At 39.2% G+C, this 23,307-nt stretch overlaps 1 protein-coding gene across 1 annotated transcript in view; it reads right to left on the bottom strand.

Annotated features, from left to right (window-relative positions):
- Window positions 1-22,515, bottom strand: part of LOC127046781 (COBW domain-containing protein 3-like) — a 56,614-nt gene extending 34,099 nt beyond the window's left edge. The window contains 10 exon segments of the mRNA XM_050944298.1: window positions 3,564-3,608; window positions 4,426-4,512; window positions 5,844-5,890; window positions 9,894-9,931; window positions 11,372-11,431; window positions 14,983-15,074; window positions 18,572-18,668; window positions 19,874-19,960; window positions 21,965-22,124; window positions 22,325-22,515. Of these exon segments, the coding sequence (XP_050800255.1) occupies window positions 3,564-3,608; window positions 4,426-4,512; window positions 5,844-5,890; window positions 9,894-9,931; window positions 11,372-11,431; window positions 14,983-15,074; window positions 18,572-18,668; window positions 19,874-19,960; window positions 21,965-22,097 (686 nt within the window). The 5' untranslated portion in view covers window positions 22,098-22,124; window positions 22,325-22,515.
- Window positions 22,516-23,307: the final 792 nt, after the last annotated feature.

Genomic DNA, 23,307 nt, shown 5'->3' with positions numbered 1-23,307 from the left:
CCACTAACACAAACCTGGAAGAGGCATAAAGAGCTTTACACAATACATGTGATTAGAGTTTAACGTTGGACACTGATTTGCCTGTTAGGCCTTTTCAGTGATGTGTCACATGAGTCATAGATTTTAGGCTCAGAAGGGACCATTATGATCATCTAGTCTGCCCTCCTGCACAATGCAGGCCACAGAATCTCACCCACCCACTCCTGTAACAAACCCCTAACCCATGTCTGAGTTACTGAAGTCCTCAAATCGTGGTTAAAGATCTAAAGGTGCACAGAATCCTCCCAGCAAGTGACCCATGCCCCATGCTGCAGAGAAAGGCAAAAAACCTCCAGGGCCTCCGCCAATCTGCCCTGGAGGCAAATTCCTTCCCGACCCCAAATATGGTGATCACTTAAACCCTGAGCATGTGGGCAAGACTCACCAGCCAGCACTCAGGAAAGAATTCTCTGTTGTAACTCAGATCGCACCACAACATTCCATCACAGACCACTGCGCATATTTACCTGCTAATAATCAAAGATCAATTAACTGCCAAAATTAGGCTATCCTATCATACCATCCCCTCCATAAACTTATCAAGCTTAGTCTTGAAGCCAGATGTGTCTTTTGTCCCCTTGGCTGTTTCAGAACTTCACTCCTCTAATGGTTAGAAACCTTCGCCTAATTTCAAGTCTAAACTTCCTAGTGTCCAGTTTATATCCATTTGTTCTTGTGTCCACATTGGTACCAAGCTTAAATAATTCCTCTCCCCCCTGATATTTATCCCTCTGATATATTTATAAAAAGCAATCATATCTCCTCTCAGCCTTCTTTTGGTTAGGCTAAACAAACCCAAGAAAGAAACCAACAGGACTCCACTGGCCATCACATACAGCCCCCAGCTAAAACCCCTCCAACGCATCATCAAGGATCTACAACCCATCCTGTGGACAATGATCCCACACTTTCACAGGCCTTGGGTGGCAGGCCAGTCCTTGCCCACAGACAACCTGCCAACCTGAAACATATTCTCACCAGTAACTGCATACCGCACCATAATAACTCTAGCTCAGGAACCAATCCATGCAACAAACCTCGATGCCAACTCTGCCCACATATCTACACCAGCGACACCATCACAGGACCTAACCAGATCAGCCACACCATCACTGGTTCATTCACCTGCACATCCACCAATGTAATATACGCCATCATATGCCAGCAATGCCCCTCTGCTATGTACATCGGCCAAACTGGACAGTCTCTACGGAAAAGGATAAATGGACACAAATCAGACATTAGGAATGGCAATATACAAAAACCTGTAGGAGAGCACTTCAACCTCCCTGGCCACACTATAGCAGACCTTAAGGTGGCCATCCTGCAGCAAAAAAACTTCAGGACCAGACTTCAAAGAGAAACTGCTGAGCTTCAGTTCATCTGCAAATTTGACACCATCAGCTCAGGATTGAACAAAGACTGTGAATGGCTTGCCAACTACAGAACCAGTTTCTCCTCTCTTGGTTTTCACACCTCAACTGCTAGAACAGGGCCTCATCCTCCCTGATTGAACTGACCTCGTTATCTCTAGCTTGCTTGCTAGCATATATATACCTGCCCCTGGAAATTTCCACTACATGCATCTGAGGAAGTGGGTATTCACCCACGAAAGCTCATGCTCCAAAACGTCTGTTAGTCTACAAGGTGCCACAGGATTCTTTGCTGCAAGCCAAGCTCTTTGAGTCTCCTTTCATAAGACAGCTTTTCCATTCCTAGGATCATCCAAGTAGCCCTTCTCTGTACCTGTTCCAGTTTGAATTCATCCTTCTTAAACATGGGAGACCAGAACTACACACAATATTCTGGATAAGGTCTCACCAGTGCCTTGTATAATGGTACTAACACCTCCTTATCTTTACTGGAAATACCTCGCCTCATGCATCCCAAGACCACATTAGCTTTTTTAACAGCCATATCACATTGGCAGCTCATAGTCCTCCTGTGATCAACCAATACTCTGAGGTCCTTCTCCTCCTCTGATACTTCCAACTGATATGTCCCCAGTTTATAACCAAAATTCTTGTTATTAATCCCTAAATGCACAACCTTGCACTTTTGACTATTAAATTTCATACTATTACTATTACTCCAGTTTACAAGGTCATCCAGATCTTCCTGTATGATATCCCGGTCCTTCTCTGTATTAGAAATACCTCTCAACTTTGTGTCATCCGCAAACTTTATTAGCACATTCCCACTTTTTGTGCCAAGGTCAGCAATAAAAAGATGAAATAAGATTGGTCCCAAAACCGATCCCTGAGGAACTCCACTAGTAACCTCCTTTCAGCCTGACAGTTCACCTTTCAGTATGACCTGTTGTAGTCTCCCCTTTAACCAGTTCCTTATCCACCTTTCAATTTTCATATTGATCCCCATCTTTTCCAATTTGACTAATAATTCCCCATGTGGAACCGTGTCAAATGCCTTACTGAAATTGAGGTAAATTAGATCCACTGCATTTCCTTTGTCTAAAAAATCTGTTACCTTCTCAAAGAAGGATATCAGGTTGGTTTGGCAAGATCTCCTTTTTGTAAAACCACGTTGTATTTTGTCCCAATTACCATTGACCTAAATGTCCTTAACTACTTTTTCCTTCAAAATTTTTTCCAAGACCTTGCATACTACAGATGTCAAACTAACAGGCCTATAGTTATTCGGATCACTTTTTTTTCCTTTCTTAAAAATAGGAACTATGTTAGCAATTCTCCCGTTGTACGGTACAACCCCTGAGTTTACTGATTCATTAAAAATTCTTGCTAACGGGCTTGCAATTTCATGTGCCAGTTCCTTTAATATTCTTGAATGAAGATTATCTGGGCCCCTCGATTTAGTCCCATTAAGCTGTTCGAGTTTGGCTACTATCTCGGATGTGGGAATATCTACCTCCATATCCTCATCCCCATTTGTCATTCTACCATTATCCAACTGGAACCACATCACTAAAAAGCTATGTAAATGACCTAGAGATTTCTACACATCAGCCTCAATTACAGCAAGATTGCCAGCTGCTGCAATTTATCAGAGCCATCTTGGTTGTGTCTACCCTAGCACTTTTCCAACCAGTGATGCTCCTCCAATGGCACTGCTAGTGCAGACAGTCTCAATAACTGAAAGCCACTGTCAGGTCAAATTTAGCCCTAAATTTAATTGGGTTTAGATTTTGCAAAAACTTAATACAAGTATAATAAGGATTTTATTTTTTTAGTATTCCAATGTTGATTAAAAACTCCTAGTTTTCTTTGAATGTATGCATTTAAACCTTACTAAGTCTGGAAATGACTAACTGGAAACTGATAGTTTATTTTCAATTTCTAAGCTGAAAAAATATAAAGAGAAAGCAAACAGCATAAGACTTCTTTTTAAAAGTGTTAGTTTTAATCTAAAGTGCTGATAGTAAAATTGGCAAGGAGTTATTTAAATAGTTTTCCTTTAAAATGAATAGAACTAAAAAACATACAGCAATTTGTCACAACAGAAATAGGAAGTGGCAGCAAGTGATACTGCCCAATACTAAATATTACCTTGATCTTTGAGTTTCTAAAATTTTGACAAGTCCATTTATTGATCTGAAAAAGAGTGGGGAAAAAAGGAGAAATTAGATGTGACTAAAAAACTGAATTCTATAATGTAGTGAACTAAGCAGGAAAATGAGAACCAGGAACTCCAGAGTAATAATCTAACTCTGTTATTAAATTGTTGTACAACCCTTATAGCAATCTCCGTTTTTATTTCTCTCTCAGCTTGCCAGGAGATTCATTATCTATGACAGAGGACTACTGTTACAGAGGACAGATTTTATTTAAGCAAAATTTCCCCCCTTAGTACATGTGGCTGGGCCTAAACATTTTTACTTTTATTTAGGATTTTTTTTAGTTAAAGCGGTGAAATGGGAAAAGACTTTTTCAAACTCAGTTTTTGGTGTGTGTTTTTTCATTCCTCTCACAGGATGTGGGGGAATTGTGCTGGCAGCAGATGACATTTTTGCCTACACCTATAACCACCAATCTTGTCCAGGTTATTTGTTTATTTACTCACAAATGATAATTATTCCTTGCCTCCACAGATATCTATTAATTATTTGTAAAGGTATCTTTAGAAACATTTAAGTATTTATACAAAAAATCTGAAGTCTGAAAAGTTAAAAAGGGGTTATACAGTTACTAGATAAGGATGGTGCACAGACATCACCACATGCAAAATACCAAGATTTGTGGAAGTACGTAATTGTATTGGAACACTAATCCTTCTCTCATGTGAGCAAATAATTTGTGTCATGGTAATCATGCAATCTCCAATCCCTGTGCCAGTCATAAGAAGCAGAAGTCTATATATAAACAAAAAACTGTCAGTTGGTATTATTTATTCATACTATCAGTTTCATACCTGACAGCTGTTCTTATTTTATTCAGTTCTTCTTGTGAAATCAAATCTGTTTTATTGATGATTATTAGATCAGCTAGTGCAACCTGCCTACACAGGAAGACAAAATAAAAGAGAAGACTAACATGTATACATTCGTTCTCCACAATGAAAAGTTACCACACTTCCCGTGCCCTGAAAAAAAAGGGAGTATCATGACAAAAGCAAGAAAGTCTGTATTGAATTAGGAGACCAATCAATATATGAGTCGGACCATGTAACACTTTCTGATATACTGCATTGTTGACAGGGTCAGAGAGTGTTCTGCTACTAAAAACATTTCTTGCAACTTCTTTGTAAAATTATTGCATTAAAACAATTCATTTTAAATTACAGTGTTAAAGACAAAGCTTTTTTTATTAACACTGTACTCGTAAATTCTGTATATCTTACTCTTCGTAAATTATGAATGCACTAGCATTTTTCCCCCAAATTTCCTACTGATGATATCACCAGCAAAGTCAGATCATCAGCATTTTAATAACCATGTTGTCTGACTCTGTGCAAAACAGGTCATGATTAGATAGTGATTAAATACCAGTGGCCTGTCTACACTAGTAATCCCACTGTTACCACCACTACTGGAGCTGCACCGGTATGTTACACGAAAAAAAGCAACAGCAGATGAGGCCATGCAAAATAATGCTCACTCCAGTGTAGAGGATTAATCTGAGATCTTTTAGATCCCTAGTATTTGGGATAGGCAATCTATGAACCACTTAGTCCCTCTTACAGTCTGAATTCAAGATATTAAGCAACACTAAAAAATTTTAAAGCTGTTTTTAAAGTAAATCTCTTTATTTCTTTACTTTTCAGTTTACTTTGGGCATCTGACAAAACTTTGTACATAGCCTATTTAACTATATAAGCAGTTCCCCCTGACATTTATATGGAACTTTTTTTAAAAAGAAGAAGATACGATTGTAAAATCCAGATGCTGGAAGGCAGACTAAAGTGCAAGTGCAGCACCTGAAACTACTTTTGTGCGGTGGGGGGTGGGGTGTTTGGGTTTTTTAAACAAACTGGCTAGATCTTAAGGTGTATGCAGTGTTTTTGTAGCCATGTTGGTCCCAGGATACTAGAGAAATAAGGTGGGTGAGGTATCTTTCACTAGACCAACTTCCATTGGTGAGAGACACAAGCTTTTGAGCTTACACAGAGCTCTTTTTCAAAATCTGGGAAATACTCTGTGTAAGCTCAAAAACTTGTGTCTCTCACCACCAGAAGCTAGCCCAATAAAAGATATTGCCTTACCCACCTTGTCTCTAGATCTTAAATCAACAGTGAACAAATGCACTGGGATGACTCACTTCCTATGAACATTTACACACTGAAGTTGCTAACTTTTACCAATTTTATATTAATAGTTTTTATACCGATACCTAGTTGCTTCATTGATAAGGCCATCAGGTTTTTCCTCTGTCAAATGCTGAACAAAGATTAAAAACAATTATTACATCAAGAGTATTCATGTAACAAATACCCATTTAAACATATATCAAAATCAAGGTAAAAATCAGTTTTAGATATATTCAAGAAATTAAGGGAGATGATATCTAGAGTATTAGTATGCCCCGACTCATCTTTATTATTTATATAAACAAAGTGATGATAAAAACCAGACATCCACTCTTTCCTTAAGTTCAAATCTGTTTCTTTACCAACATTTGTCTTTTGTTTATTATCGGAGGACTGCTGTAGAATGCCGAGCTGTTAACAGTTTTTGTTTAAATGTTTAGGTTTATTGTGAGGTTAAAAAAAAAGCATTAGAATCCATGTTGTGCATTAGCTTACAGAGAAAAATTAGGTATTCTAAGATCAAAAGCTAAATAAAAAGAGTAATGTATACTTCAAACAAATAGTAAGTTAGTTATTGAGGTAACTGCAAGATGCCTAAGGGTTATTAAACTAGTTTGGGGAAATCATGCATTAGAATCTACCACTTTACTTTTTTGTTTTAATTAAAAATTTTGCTTATTGGGTGACAAGTTATATCTAACTTTTGCCCCCGGTCTGCATGGGTAGGCCACCATCCCCCAGTAAACCTGTCATAATTTCTGTTTCAAAGGATTGGGGTGCACAAGAGTTAATGTCTGATGAGCCTGTGACAGTTACACAGGATTGTGATTTATCCCATTATCTGTGATCTCAGCTGACCCAACAATCGAATATACTATTTTAAAATTGATTTGATTTTAAAAAACTGCTTATTTAAGGTGGAAATAAATTCCATGACATGCACATCAATTTTAAAAAAATATAGCAAACTACTCGTTCAAATAGATTGGTTAGACATCTAAAATGACTTGGTCCTAAAAAAATCCTACTGCATAATGTCAGTCTATTTTTTTCCCCTAGCTTTTTAAGTCAAAACTGTTTTCTAACTGAATTGTTTAAACAGGCTGTGCAATAACAGGAGGACTAGAATGAAACCTCTCTTCTGACCTTTTCTCTGTAACTCGCTACTCATTGATTCTATTGCATTAAATGCTGTCAGATTTGTAGCTCTGAAAAGAACAATATCAGTGGCCTGAGTGTCAGGTCCTGAGAGTAGAGAACTGTCATTTCAAGTTGTCCAATCGTTTGCCCATGATTAAAAAATGAATATTTCAGATTGCTGGGTGACAATCCCATTAGAGTGATAGCCCATGATATCAATTACCACTTCAGTTTCAATTTGGCTGGCTGGCCACAGGGTACTATTTCTTAGCTCTGCTTGTGATGGGTTGGGTCTGTGAAGCATGACACCCTTAAATTGCTGCCTATTATCCCAGTGTCACTACTTGCACTGCCTTCAGAATTCTTTGAATCACAAGTAGCTGCTGAGGTCAGCCTTTGCAACCAAAAGAAATGGACAAGTTAGCAAATTCTCTATACAAAGCAAAAGTTATTTATCTGGCGTATGACTGAGAAAATGTAAAGTTTCTATTATCCTGACAGTATGTCAGTTTTGCACCGGCTTATTGATTTAATAATGTAAGAAGTTTCTTCAGGCTAGCACAAATGTTAAACATTTACTATGTATTATTTCAAAACTTCTTACTGTTGCTAGCACTGTACTCAACAAATGTAAGAACATCCACTAAACCCACAAATTAAACAATTATAGTATCCAGGTATATACATGACTCTGCTCTGTGCAATGAAATTAGTTTTGCTTCAATATAAAGGAAAACAAAAAAATCAGCATTTTGCAACTAACAGAACATCCAGCATAATGGATTGAAAACAAGTGTGGGAATCAAAAGGTACTAATCCTTGCTCTGCCACTTCTTGTATGGCCTTGGGCAAATGACAATCTCTCTGTCTCAGTTTCTTCTTTAGTAAAAAGACTAAAACTTATCTCATAGCGATGTTATAAAGATCAATTGGCTAGTGTGCGTAAAGGCTTTTGAAGATGTATAACATTGATAGTGCTTTACATCTGTGCTTCTCAAAGCTGAGCCGCTGCTTGTTCAGGGAAAGCTTTTGTGGTTCGGGCCGGTTTATTTACCTGTCGTTCCGCAGGTTCGGCCAATCGTGGCTCCCACTGGTGGCAGTTCACCGCTCGAGGCCAATGGGGGCTGCGGAAAGTGGCGTGGACTGAGGGATGTGCTGGCCGCCCTTCCCACAGCCCTCATTGGCCTGGAGCGGCGAACAGCGGGACCCGCAGTCGGCCAAACCTGCGGACATGGCAAGTAAACAAACCGGCCCAGACCACCAGAGGCTTTCCCTGAACAGGCGGCGGACACTCTTAGAGAAGCACTGCTTTACATTATTCTGTCTGAATAATAAAACACCTTTGCAATGCAAAGCAATGAAATCTAAAGGTAGTGTCCTGAACACTGTGCCCTTACTGAAACAGAATGTGATGTCCAAGCACTTCTGATCATCTTGAATTCTCTATTAGAATTATCAGAGAGATTATAAACTTCCACTCTGGGTACCTCTAACTCCATTGCATAAAATGTATCTAATGTTAGGAATGTTTAAAACAAGTTTCCAACTTCCCTCCTTCTGATGCCTCACTATTCTTGAAGCTATCCAGAAAACAGAACTAATGACAAATGGCATGCTTTAATTAATCCTTTACAGATAGTGTTAAAAGTTTAAGTACTATAGCTATTTTGCCAATTATTTGCAATTTTATTTTCATTCCACTGTTCTACATTTCTCCGTCACCAATTGTATTTTGAAAGCACTGAAAAAAACTTCCACAGAATTTTGTAAACTTTACTGCTAGTACATTTTATCATAGTTTTTTCCATTGTTTTACCTCAATGTTTCATATTTGTCTCCCTCACACATGCTTTGTCCATATTAAATCCTTTCTAACCGGATTTTGGAATATTAATAAAAACACTCAAAGGTCACAAAAACGTAGACATAACACCCTAAGGAGCACAGCTCAAACAAGTATATCAATGAAAGAAATCTCTCAATATTTTTATTTTTCTTTAAACACCATCTTTCAGTTTACCTAGAATATTAAGTATGCTCAAAAACAGAGGAAGTATCTAGATGTTAAAATCAGGGAAACAAACATTTTCATAGTGTAGATCACATCTTAACTGCACCTGGTTTCATTTTATGATAATTGTGGGCCATCTCTCATTTCACTCAATCTCACAATATCCCTGTGACAATTACGCTAATTGTCTGAAATTGAAAACATGTATTTTTAGCTCTCTTTAATTTCAAAAAAAGGCTAAAACTTTTTGGATAGTCACAGTACCTACTGTTCTCATTTCAGTTCTCTTTCTTATCTCCTCTGGTCCTCTCTCCCACCACATATATGTTTGCCTGCCACCTGGTCCTCTCCTCCATTTTCTTGCTGTAGGGTTCTCCATTACACGGAATATATGCCTGGCATCCTGGCTCTCTTCACCTTTGTACATACTGCCTTGCTCCCTTCTTCCTAGTCCCCTAGATACTCTTTTTCTAATGGCAGTTCTAATCCCACTGATGACTGCCTAGTCCAGTTCCTGAGATCAGCTCCTCTTTCCTTTAAAAGTAGCACTGATTGTTGGTTGGGACCAAAGAGAATCTTCATCTTTCCAGCCAATTTTACAGTTATCTAAGTGCCTGTCTGCAATGAAGAGCCTGGGTATCTGTATAAATTGCTAGAGACTAAGAGGAACAAGTACCACCTGACCTAACAGTTCTCAGCAGAGAAGAGCTCTGCAGACAACAGATTACAACTACTGTGTAACGCTATTGCTTCTTCACCTACAAAGCATTACATTAAAGGGAAAGAAGAGGCTTTTTAACACCTCGTGATTATCTGGATGAAACAATGCTGCAATTTGTTATGAAACTGCAATTGTAACATAGCTTCACACACCACAAGAATTAGCATATTAGAAGTTAGCCCACAAACAAAACATGTAAAAGACCATCACGTCTATCTACTGTTTTGGTTTACAGTATTTTTTTAAATATTACTATCTTACCTGCAATCCATACTTAGCATCAACAACAGACACAATACCTGGGGAAAAAAAGTTCGTAAGTGACATCTAGAATGAAGAGTATTGATTAAGAAATAAACTGAAAACTGCTAAGAGGATGTTAGCTTCTTGAATAATTCCAGGGGCAGCAGCAACCTCAATAGTTAAGGGTACACAAGAGTTTTTATTCTAATCTCACTTTCAGTTACTTATAACCTCGCAAAACTCTCACCAATCTGGGTGAAAATATTATAATTGTTTCCTAATTATCTAGGTTCTTATATAATGCTCATCCACTGTGGTATGTGAGTGCCTACCAAAACGGTGAGGTGTACACATAATACAGATGCATCTCTCTCCTTGTTCCAGTCCACAGGGGCTGGATGTGGGGAAAGATGTTGTAGTGGTGTTATAGTAGTAGTATTCTGAAGGAACTGAGGAGCATGGTCATTCTGATCATTTCTGGGAGCAACTTCCAGATACACAGCCACTTGCCAAGAGAACCATCGCCTGCCACACACAAGTGTCACTCAAGTCTGGCGGTGGAACACAGCTGGCAAAGGAGGTAAACAAGAACAGAAGGTGAGGTAGTCCCTCATATAACTTGAACCAATCTCAAAATGGATTAAAACTATGCATCTGAATCAGTACTCAATGAGGGAGCCAGTTAAGAGAAAAGGCAATGGAAGGCACTCTGTTCTTGGTGGCCTATGTTATTGAGCAGACAGGCTCTCTCAGATTGCCTAAAAGAAATATATATATTTTTTAAGAAGAAAATAAGTAAAAATGTGAAAAAAATAAGCCCAACTACAACACACTAAATATTTTTGAGAGACTCGCCAATTGGTGCAAGAGAAAGAAAGGAGTACAGAGAACAAGAGTGCTAAAGAAAGAGATTGAGAGGAGGAAAAAAAACAAACCAACCCAAGATGTGGTATATAGATAAGTAACAAGTTTCAGAATTTCCTATTCTATCCAGATCCAGAAATTCTTTAAGTGGCCAGTACTGTGGAATAGTTTCAATGATGCAACAGAAACCAAAGAAAGTGAATTCCACCAACACAACCAGATTTTGTAATGGCAAGAAGAAATTCCATAATCCGTATCGTTAGTGACTGCTTTACATGCTTCTATACAGTGTTACAGGTATCTGCTCACAAACATTGTTTTCAGCTTACGGACAGTTTATCATGATGAAAAGTAGTGCCTATGTAATTAAGAGTCATCACTACCTTCGACTTCAGAATTTGGCGTGTTTGCACAAATCCAGTAAAAAAAATTTCTAAAGTTTAAATATATTTCATTGAGAAAATAATGAACATGAGGTTACCCATACATAAACAACAGCAAATAAGTTTTCACCATGCCTCTGCAATCAAGCTACTTGTTTATTTCTTGAAAAGAAATTGTCCAAATAACTCACACTAAAGCGAAAGAAAATCTCTCACAAGTATTACAGAAGATAAACACACACTTCTTACCATCAAGATATATGTCACTTCCGAGTTCAGCATCAACCCAAAACATGGAGGCCACAGCGCCTAACAAGCAAGACATTTAGTTGCAAGACGGATGATGTACCAGAAAACACTCATCTCTAAGCAGTTTTTAAATCACACCTGCTCACGGTTGCTAGTCTTCAACTTTCCCCTTGATGCCAGAAGAACACGAAATCAAGTATTAAAAATGTTGGTTCTCCAACCATATATTTGGTGCAGTGATGCAGCTGTGAGTCTTGAAAACAGTGATAGCAACACCTAAGATGTGAGAGCTCTAACAGGTACATCATAAAAATAAAAAAATTCAAAACAAAAAGAAACCCCTCAACATGACTCTACCACTATGTCAGCAACCACATTTCTTAATTCCAAATTCTTTATAGTTCTCTTCTTGTTTTTTATCCCCCTTGGATCCCTGCCATTTCACTAAAACTGATCCATCCTTTTGATGAAAGTAAGGGCCTATGCTCATCCTCCTCAACCTCTACACTATTTTCTACACAGTCTCGCACTTCTTCCTCTTCTCCGCACATACTCCTGACTACACTTCCATGATTCTGCTCTCTTACCTCTCTCCAACCATGCATTTAGCATCAGCTTGCCTTGTTGCTCCTTTTCACTGATCCGTTATCTACTGAACCCCATTTTCTAGGGTAATGTCATTGGCTCCCTCTTCTCCTGCTCTCCCTGGGTGAGCTTATCTACTCCAAGTTTCCGCTACCCCCTTATGTAGTAGCAGAGAGAAAGGAGGGATTTACAGTGAGAGGGAAAAAAGGTTGGATCAGGACTTCTGAGAGGAGCTAGATCCTAATGCAGTCTGCTAGGAACCTCTTTCTTCCCTAATATCCTGCCCAGTTCTTCACATGAGAAAGCAGCGTGGGACATAGATGAAGATAACTCAATACAGCACGCTGGGTTCCACACTAGAAAAGTGCAGCAGTTTTTCATTTAGATGCATTTAAACCAGTGTAATACTAGTTCATATCAACGTATCTTAAATTGGTAACTGAAGCTTAATTGATACAAGCAAGACTAACTGATTTAGTGCGTCTACATTAGAGGTTTGCAGAGGTTCCACTACATCCATTTTTAAACTGATTTCATTACACCAGTGCATTTTTCAGGTATAGACAAGGCCTGACCAAAAAAAATTCTGGAGGCTGACAGCACTTCAGAAAAGTTGCATCCATTTCTTCCTTATGTCAACAGTACGTAAATTAATAGAATAAGAATTTTTTGACACCATTAGTAATTTTTTAAAAATAATTAAATTTGGTATTATTTCTGAGCCTGGCACTGGAGCCAAGTATCTTTCTGAAATGTCATTTGTGAAATAACTTTGGAAGAGAATGAACTGGTTTCCAAGCTGATTTTATAACAGCTGATTATAAAATCAATATCAAATAAAATGTTTAATTATTGAAGATTAAAGCTTTCCTTTGAACTAGTAATATTTTGTTGAGTTGATACCAAACACTATAGTTTTTCTGACGTCTTCAATTTCAATATTTAACAATGACACATTTTGCTTCATTACTGATGGTTAAACATTGAAATGAAAAAACGCTGTATTAAACATCTAAGGTACTTTTTGTAAGAGTAAAGGTGTTAGCACTAGTGGACTGGCCCAATTCTGACTCAGGTTTATATTTATATTCATTTATATTCTCAGAATAGTTTACGTTGGCTATGGCATTTTTCATATTTCCTTTCACATACACGTGTGTACATCATGTCGCTGGAACTAATTAGCTGTTGCTATTTCCACCCCAGAAGAGGATGCTCTTCAGTGATAGGTAGTGTTATACAGCTACAAGAGCTAGATTAGCTACTGCCTTGCACTTTGTTTGGTCGTTTATACCTCTGCAAAGCATACAATGGTGCGAGTGGAGAATTCTGACTTGGCAACATTTCACATTCATATTGGAGAAGTCAATGACTACACAAATCAGTGGAGAATTGATCCCTCACTCTGTAAAGCACTATGGGATTCTTGGAAAAAGCAGATGCTATTTAATTACAAAGTATTTTCATTTCTTTGAAGAAGAAAATAAGCATGGGAGGGTAGGCGTTACATGTGCCTCTGAAATAATATGTTCAATCTGTGCATAAAAAGCAGTCCTGAAAACATGTAGACTAAGATCAGCCAATAAAAGTTAACAAGTCAAAGCCCTTCCAAAAGATATCTGTTCTGAGAGGAAAAAGGTAGAGGGGTATAATATTCATGGTTATTCCTGAAAAGCCCCAGTACAAAAAGGGGCCTAGTGTCTTCAGGATAAATGTTATATATTTATAAATAAGACATCATAATTTGTTTTGACATGAACTGATTTAACATGTAACAGTGCCACAACATGAAGAGGAGAAGCTGACAGCAATGAAAGTATTTTATTTTTCAAAGCATCATGGCTCTAGTTAGTGACAGGGCTGTCTAAAAGAATGAAACATATAGGGAAAAACAATGATAACTGAACTCATTCCAATGTCTAAAGCCATCCAACGGAACTGACAAGATGTGGTCCCCCAAGCATCACTTTGTGTCAACTCTGAAATACCTGTCAGATGTTTACAGTGATTACTCATGCAAGATATAACAAGGGCCACACGATCTAATGGTTTCCTGATATCTATTGATTTTTTCCTCTAAAACCTTAATAGTTTTCCAATTTGACTGAAATAGGATGTGTGTGTAACAGGGGCTAAATCAATGTCCTTTCTTTTAAAGAAAATTACTTTACCATTACAATTATTTAGCTTTGGACTGAAGAATGTCAGTCTCCTAAATGGGAAATAAGAATTTCCTTCACTTTCCTGGCTGACAACAGGTTTTTAACTAACAGAGGTCAGGGCAGACGGTTTTTAAATAGTTTTCCTTAATTTTAAAATCAACACATACATGCCATTTTTGTATAGTAAAATATAAACAGCACCCATTGAATTGTTGACATCTTTTATTACTGGACTGGAAAAAATAAATAATTAACTATATATGTACATTTAGCATGAGAGATTATCTACAAATTCAGCAATATTTAACTCTGTGCAACCAGCTGTGAACTGGAAGTTTCTGTATATTCATCTGATTCACATATTTAGACAATACATTTGCCTGTTTGACAGTATGCTCTGTACCTTAACAAAATACAAGTCCATCATTGACAATCTCCATAATACATGCACATAATATATATAATTAATGCATAATAATAGTCTGAAAGTGTTACATAAAAATAGCACCTCCTTACTCGGAGCCATCGGTTTTTATACTACACTTCTCACTGTCATTCTGATATTTGCTGCCTGCGTATTCTGAGCCATACTGAAAAAATAATTTATCATGTTTTACTCCTGTTAGCCTTCAGAGCCCATACTGCTGCAGGAGAGAATGCTGGATTCTATTCTGGCTTGTGCAACAAAATCTTTAACTGATACAATTTCATAATTTGTATTGCAGTCAGTCATGTGAACACATACCACACTATCACACATTCAAAATAAAAATGCATACTATGCAAGCAAATATAAAATGATTTATAACTTTCTCACAAAAACAGGATATTCACCATGGCTATCATGAATATATAATTATTTACCTGGATCTGCCAATCCAGTGGTTTCTAGTAGTATGTAGTCAAACTTTCCTTTCTTCTGCATCAGGTTCTCAATAGCCTTCAAGCCATTGTCCCTGTAAAAGGAAAAAAAAAAAGTTTTCAACCTGAGCAGCCTTTACAGGAGCTACAATAGATATGAATATGTTTTATGTTTTTTATTCATACGGAAGGTAATGTGGTTTAATCTCTAAAGCAAGGGACTGGTAGTTAGAAATTGTAGTTTATACTCAGAACTGCCAACTCACTGTCCAACCTTAGACAAATCACTTAACCTCTATCTTATTTTAATTATCTGGTAATAACATTTTTATTGGACCAACTTCTGTTGGTGAGACAGACAAGCTTTGGAGCTACACAGAGCTCTTTTTCAGCTCTGGGAAGCCTACTCAGACTGTCACAGCTAAATACAAGGTGGAACACAAGGGTTTAGCACAGGGGTTCTCAGACTTTTGTACTGGTGAGCCCTTTCACCCAGAAAGCCTCTGAGTGCGACTCCCCCTTACACATTAAAAACGCTTTTGTATCTATTTAACACCATTATAAATGCTGGAGGCAAAGCGGGGCTTGGGATGAGGCTGACAGCTCACGACCCCCCATGTAATAACCTTGCGACCCCGAGGGATCCCGAAGTCCAGTTTGAGAACCCCTGGTTTAGCATAATTAGATAATATATGTGTCAAGGGACTTTCAAGGTGAAGTGGTCCATTAACACCCCTCCAGTCATAGGGAAAGGAAGGGAGGAAGGGAAGCAGCTGGGGGGAGGGGGAGCTTGTTAGTGGGTTATAAATTGTTGTAATAAGCCATAAATACAGTGTCTGTATTCCCTCCATGATTTTTAGTATCTCACAAAGTTACGAATTTAAGGTCCCAGGTTCATCTTTTGAAAGTGTTGTGCAGGTTTCCTTTGAGGATGAGAACAGATAGGTTAGATAGACAGTGATCCCTTTGTGAAAAGTATTCACCCACAGATAATGTGGTGGTTGTCTTTTATTGTTTTCCTGTGACAGTTCATTTGAGAGCGTAGTGATTGTCTGATTTCACTCACACAGTTGTTATTGGGGCACTTAGTTCACTAGATGAGGAGCACCACTCATTGTGACAGGCGTGCATATGACCTATAAATCTTGAAAGGTGTGTTGTGGGGACTGTTGCTCATTGTAGCAGTGGAAATATGTCTGCAGGTTTTGCATCTGTTGTTCTGGCAGGGTTTGGTGCCACTTCGAGTTGGTGTGGTATTATCAGTGACTTAACAAAAGTGTTACTGTACTTCCCAGTTAGTGTTATGAAAGGAATCCAACATGTTAATTACATGTATCAGCATTCATAATGTGACATATTAAAAAAGGAAAAGACCTAGTAGGTTATCCAGTCTGTCTCCCTGTCAATACAAGGTGTCACTTACAGTACCTTTTCCACAGCTTTGTCCAAGCAAGTTTAAAATGTTCCAAGTGTTAAAGCTTATACAATTTCCCCTGGGAGAATACTCTACAGCCTAATAGGTCTCTCTGTCAGAAAGTTCTTACTAATTGGGGTCTATATTTCTGGTCATAATTTTACCCCTTTACTTAATACTACCCTTAATTTCTCGCCCTTTACTTTTACTCTGTTCAAATATTTGTGGAGTTATGGCTCCATCACAGTAATCTTCGGCAAGTTATATTAATATATTCTTATCTCTTAAAACTCTCTTCAAATTAGTCTCTCCAGCCCCTGATCATTTTGGTTCTCTTAACTCTCTCCAATAGGTTCTTCATGTTTCTGGACAGTAGATGCCCAAAACTGAACACAGTATTATTAGTACTGCAGTAGTGCCAACAAGTCCTAGTCATGAGCTAGGCCCCCATTGTGCTAGATGCTATAAACAGAACACAAAGATGGGAATATTGTGGATGTGGTCACTATTCCTGCTACTTGATGTGATGCCTCTGTATAGAAATGGCCAAAACTACGTTTAGGCAATGTAAACCAAAAATCCTGCACATTGCAAACTCACATATAATTTGCTGTCCACTATCATTCCTATGTCTTTTTCAGGATTACTGATTTCCAGGTTTATGCCTATTAAGTATCTGTATTTTGGATTCTCCATCCCTTTTCACATAGATTACCTTGTATTCCTCCCACCCACCAACACTGAATTTCATCATTGTGTGTGCTATGTTATGGCCATTTTCAAATTCGAATTGCTCTAGGTCTTTAAGTATTACGTCTCTGACCTCACTGGTGTTTGTAGCTTTTATGGAGAGAACTCAGCCTTACCGAATTCCCTCCATACCATCAGCAAATTTAATCAACATACTGTTCATTTCCTTGAAAACTCTAAGGCATGTCTTCCCTCAATTTTGAAGCTCCTCCACCATCTTCTTGAGGTTAAGCATGATTGTCGTCTACAAGTTATTATGGAAGGTGTGTGTTCAGGGATGGCTCTACCACACAGGTAGAGCATGAAGGCACACAGGGCAGGAAAATATTAGGGGCAATAAAACCTTCAGTAACTGTTTCCATAGGTGACAGCAGATTGGTAGGAATCAACATTTGCAATTTCATCTGGGATCGCACTCCTAATATTAAACATAAGAGGCTAAACAAGGGGGCTCTATAATTCAGCTAGTCATACTTTTATCTAATAAGCAAAGCATTTCAAATGAGCTACTTTCCAAAATACTATATTTGAATATCTTATGGAAGAAATATTGTACTAATTAGTTATTTTATTTTATGTTATTGACCTCTAATAAACTCCCATGCTCAGTTTTTGTAATACTATCAGTAGAACATACATTCCTTTTGAGAATGAGAGTTTGCCTTTCTGTAGTTGTATATAGATATTCAACTATTCTTCCACCTCACTAAGTCAGTCAACATTTGATGCAAGTATGTGAAACAATTATGATACAAAGCAACAAAATACCAAAATAAAAAACACAAGTTAATTCAAGGATTCTGGCTTTAAAAATATATATAGAAGAGCAAGAAATTCAACATCATTTAGCTTTTTTTTTTTCTTTCTTTTAAATACTGTAGATGATATATCTAATGCCTATCAAATACCCAGGTATACATGATGGGACTGTGAAAAAATGAAATTTTAAGAAGAGAGCACAAGCCTCAAGCTTACTCCTAATGCAAGGGTAGCCAACGTGAGCCTGAGAAGAAGACAGAATTTACCAATGTACATTGCCAAAGGGCCCCAGTAATAAGTTAGCAGCCCCCCCATTAGCTCCTCCCTCACCCCCTGCTCCCAGTGCCTCCCGCCACCAGCAGCCCCACCAATCAGCACCTCCTGATCAGCTGTTACGTGGTGTGCAGGAGGCTCTAGGTGGGGTGGAAGAGTGAGGGCATGGCAGGCTCAGAGGAGGGGGTGGAAAGGTCTGTGGCAGAACCAGGGGTTGAGCCGTGAGCACCCCCTGGCACACTGGAAAGTTGGCGCCTGTAGCTCCATCCCCGGAGTCAGTGCCTATACAAGGAGCTGCATATTAACTTCTGAAGAGCCGCATGTGGCTCCAGAGTCACAGGTTGGCCACCCATGTCTTAATGTTTATATAAACCACCCCCACAAAATATTCCTTACTTTACTGAACAGCACAGGCAACCATTTCTGAGCTCTAGCCATTCTTCATAGAGTTCTCCACCCTGACTTATAGCCAGGGATTTTTCCAAGGCACTTCCTAGAAATACAGGAAGAGCATAAGTAGCATATTTTAAACCTACAAACTCGCAACAATACCTGAAAAATAAGACGAGAAAAATTCAAATGAGGTAGATTTTTGAGCTTTATTTGTGTTCCATGTTCTCATCAAACCTTCCTGACAAATTCTTTAGACATTATACTTAGCTTAAGCAACTATTTTTATATTAGGCGAATTTAAGGTCTAAGGGCCAAACCACCCTATGAAGAACAAAAAATAAACTTGCAAAAGCAGAAGTATGACCCATTTATTTGAATGCGTAGGTGGAATGGATGTAAGGCATTCAAAGTGGTATGATAGTCATTTATGATGCAGACAAAATTGAATTTATATATGAGACAATGAAAAATGGTTTAATACTTACCTCTTACACATTTTTAAAACTGCAGACATTAACTGAGAGGTTGTGTGACTTGCTCAAGGCCAATCAGCAAGTCATTGGAGGTACTAAATTTAGAACTCAGTGCTTTGACTACAACTCCTGAAAATAATCTTCTCTCGACTCCACTTACAGGTCATGAATTGAGTTGTCCATAGCACGAATTTTTATAATGACAATGGAAACTTGCCAACATCATTATAGTAGGGTGGGGGATTGCACAGGTTCGCAATACTATATTTCTTCATCAACAGCCATATAAAAGCAGAGCAAAGTAATTAGTTAAAGTTTAAAAAAAAAAAAAAGCACTAAGTTGCTGGAAAAAGTGAAGGAATCTCATCGTCCAGCTTCAATAGTGGCAAGCTCTATTACAGTCATTTGACATACTTCTTGCTAGTTAAGCTTGATTTATGACACTACTAATCTTTTCTTTAGTTTGGTCTTGTGCAAGTTCTTTATATTCAATGTTAGTTGAACAGCAATGTCTGTTAGCATTCTTTGAACAAAAGGGAACTGACACATCCCAAATCTATAAGTAAACTTCTGAATGTTTATTGTAGTGTTCATCCCAAATGTACAAGCTTATTGAGGACATGGTCTCAATTTTACACTGCTGAGAAACTGCATAAGCCACTCAGATAGCCTTAGCTTGGGGAACAATCAATTTAGATATCAATCCATGCACCCTTACACCATTTGTCTGCTTTTAATAGTTTACTTTCCTAAACCATTTCTTAACAAAACAGAAAAATGCTTATGTATTCCAATTTTTATTTCTAAATAATATTTCTGTAGCATTACATACCTTCTCCAAACTCATTTAGAATAACTGCTATTCTTTTGCTATGTTGTTCTGTTAAAATATAGTTAAGAAGAGTTGTCTTCCCAGCACCTAAAAACAGCACAAATTTCAGTACATCAAAAATAAAGTATAAGGAGAATTTTCAAATTCAATGTTACCACCATGCTCCTGAAATATACTTTTTAGAAATTAACACCCAATGGAGTGCTAGTACTCATTCTCTCATCTAATACCTTCAGAAGCATTACATTTTATTTTTATATTTGTAATTAAATTATACCCCTAATTTTTGAAAAGTTATTGGTCATACTTAGAAGAGAATCCAGGGGATTATTGTAGCACTTCACACAAATCTTAGAAGCCTTACTGAGTTCTCTCCATGCCCTGCAAATCTTAAGGGGCTCACCAGTCTCTTCCCACCTATGGCAAATCTTCTGATATAAAATACTCTCTTTCTCCATTTGATAAGCCTTCTTAACAATGAGAAATCATTTATATCTATTTCTGCAATGAACTGGGCTGAAAACTTTTTATTTTTTTTTTCAAATGAAGGTTTAGGTTCCCAGTAATAATTTGTTATTCTATATCAATACTGCTGGAGTAGTTTTATAGCATTGTTTCTAAAGAAATGTTAATAATTTCATACTAATCAACTAATGTTAGTCCTAGGCATGAGACAGCTAGGCAAGTTCAATAGAGTTAGTTTTGTCTTTTTTTCGAGGGTGCGGGGCTATAAAGGTGTCAAAAATCTTCCATGGATTTTTGGAATTGTGATACCCATTGTCACTTCAATTTTACAGAAATATTTTTCCTCAGCCCTGGATCTAATCTAAGTTTTGAGCCCTATATGGATTTCTGTGACTCTGAGAGTGAGAGGCCAAAATTGGGCTTATAAACATAAACTGAGTTGCAACTTAACTATGGAGCAACTGTCACCTCTCTAGGTCACTATGCTTTGGGGAAAAAAACCAAATATAATTATCATATTTAAGGTGGTTGGTGAAGAAGTAGAGCAGAGGGGCATTCTGCCGCTTCTGCAGCTGGGCTGAAAGGCTGTCAGTTTCACTGACTCTGACAATACCCTTCCTTAAGAGCTGGGAAAGAAAAAAAATTCTGTACTGGCTCTCTTGAAACAGGGTTGTTTTTTTTTAAATGCCCTTTCTGTGATTTTTATACCAATCTCAGTTTGTGGGGACCTAACTTATGATTTTTTTTTAACGCTTTGGTTTGGCAATACTGCATTCATACAATTTTTAATGGACTTTTTCAAAGGGTGTCAAAAACGTTTGGTCAGTTATACAATCAGTCATGCAAGACATCCATTCAAACACTAGCATCACATTTTGAGTGCTTACTCATGTAATCTCTGCACTCATCTTTTGATGGAACAAAATGGACTGACCGCTACAGCTGGAAAGCCAATTCAGGGTTTGTCTATATAGCAAATTACTGCACAGCAAGCCAGGATGTGCACTAGCTTGCAGCACAGTAACGTTGCATGTGTACACTCCTACACCACACTGAAAGTCCCAGAGGGCAGCTTGGCTGTAGTTTCACACTCTGAGCTTGCCATACAGTGACTTGCTGCGTACACAAGCCCTAACTGTGCCGGTCAGGCTTTATGAGCTATTTTATAGGAGTAACCACAGAAGCTCATTTAACTCTCCAAAATGATTCCGCAAGCACATTGTGACAGAAGTATTTTCTATAGATAGTGGTGCCATGAGACCAAGTTTGTACTGGATGTATTGAAAACTGAAAACATGACAACAACAGTTTAGAGCATCATCAGAACTGAAATTATGCACTCTTTTTGTCATGAAATATAGAATACTAGGAAGATGGTTGCATGGTTTGATTGGAGTAGTGCTCCTCATTCCACAGATTGTTCTAGTCAAGAAGAATATGAACAGGCAAATTCCACCCCATACATCCAACTGAAGTCACTATGCAATGCATAAAACAAGGCAAATGGTGGTTTTGCATGGAACGTTGTTAGGGCAGTGGTAAAAAACGCACAAAATAGGGCAAGTTTGCTTTGTAAAGACCCCAGAGAGGAAGCTCAAGGTTAGTGTTGCTAGGTGAGCTGGTTACCTAAATAACCTGTGATGATAGTGACTGGGATCTTGGTGCCGTGGCTGAGTTCAGCCTCTTCTCCCACAACCTCCTGATCCTCTATGGGAACCAGCTCGGGGCACTCCTCCTCCTCCATGGGAGCCTGGGCCATCGCCAGCCACTGCCACCACAGAGCACCCTGGAGAGAGAAACAAGGCGCGGCAGGGGAGCCTGGTGGGACCAAACTCCCACACGCTCCCACACTACCCCCACCATTTACCCCACACCGCTAATACGCACCTTCCCCCCACCCCCGGCTGCGCGCCCCGGTTGGAGACGGGGAGCGGCTCTCAGTCCCTCCCCGCCACTAGCGCAGGAGTCCCGGGGCCCCCCACTCACCTGCGGTCTCTCCGCCCCTCTCCCGGCGGCGGCACGCCCACGTGACGGCGGGCCGAAGCCGCAGCGTCAGGAGGCGCCACCAGTACCACTAACCGCTCGGCGGCGCCCGGCACAAGAAGAGTTAAAGAAGAGACTGTTTCTCTTGGACGCTTCCCCCACCAGCGTCTCCAGATGCGCATGCGCACGGTGACCCCACCGATTCTAGATGCGCATGCGCAGCTCTGTGGCCTTTTTGTTTCACATGAGCTTACCCCACTATGCGGATTCCGGACATGCGTGCGCAACCCGTCCTTTCACACGCTGTTCTCTCTGTCAGAGTCACGGGGTGATTGTCGGCTCGGCAGTTGGAGTGGGCACGTGTGTAGGGGCGGGGGGCGGAGTTAGCCACGCGCCGCGGGCCGGGGGGCAGCGCTTTGTGCAGGTGCGGCTGCGTGTAGCGCGAGGAGGGGTCAGTAGTGCGGCAGCCACTGCTAGTAAGGTGCCGTGGTGAGTTCGTAGCTGGAGGCCTTGTGCTGGGGCGGGCCATAGGGCTACTGTACGGGCCAGTTTGCAGCCAGGCCTGGGCCAGAGGCGCGGCGGCCTGGAGCGACATCAGCTAATAGGGGAGGGGGCGTTAGTGTGAATGAAGCACCTGAAAACCCATGCACAGTTCTCAACGCAGCTCCGTTTTCATGCCTAGTCCCAAATGCAAAGGGCTCACTCCCGCGGATGCTGGAAACATCTTGGCCTGGCTAATAAGTGGGGTGGGGGGCGGTTTATATTTTTGCTTATATTCTGATGAATTATATTTTAGGGTGACCAGACAGCAAGTGTGAAAAATCAGGACTGGGGGTTGGGAGTAATAGAAGCCTATATAACAAAAAGACCCAAAAATCAGGACTGTCCCTATAAAATTGAGACATTTGGTCACCCTAGCATATTTTGGTCCAAGGAAATAATGACCAGTTCAAGGCACAGTAGATTGTGTCAGTGAGAAGTATCAA

Source organism: Gopherus flavomarginatus, chromosome 3, assembly GCF_025201925.1.
Source record: "Gopherus flavomarginatus isolate rGopFla2 chromosome 3, rGopFla2.mat.asm, whole genome shotgun sequence".
Classification (NCBI taxonomy): Eukaryota; Metazoa; Chordata; order Testudines; family Testudinidae; genus Gopherus; species Gopherus flavomarginatus.
Note: the sequence above shows the minus strand (reverse complement) of the source record. Positions and strands in the feature narration are given on the sequence as shown.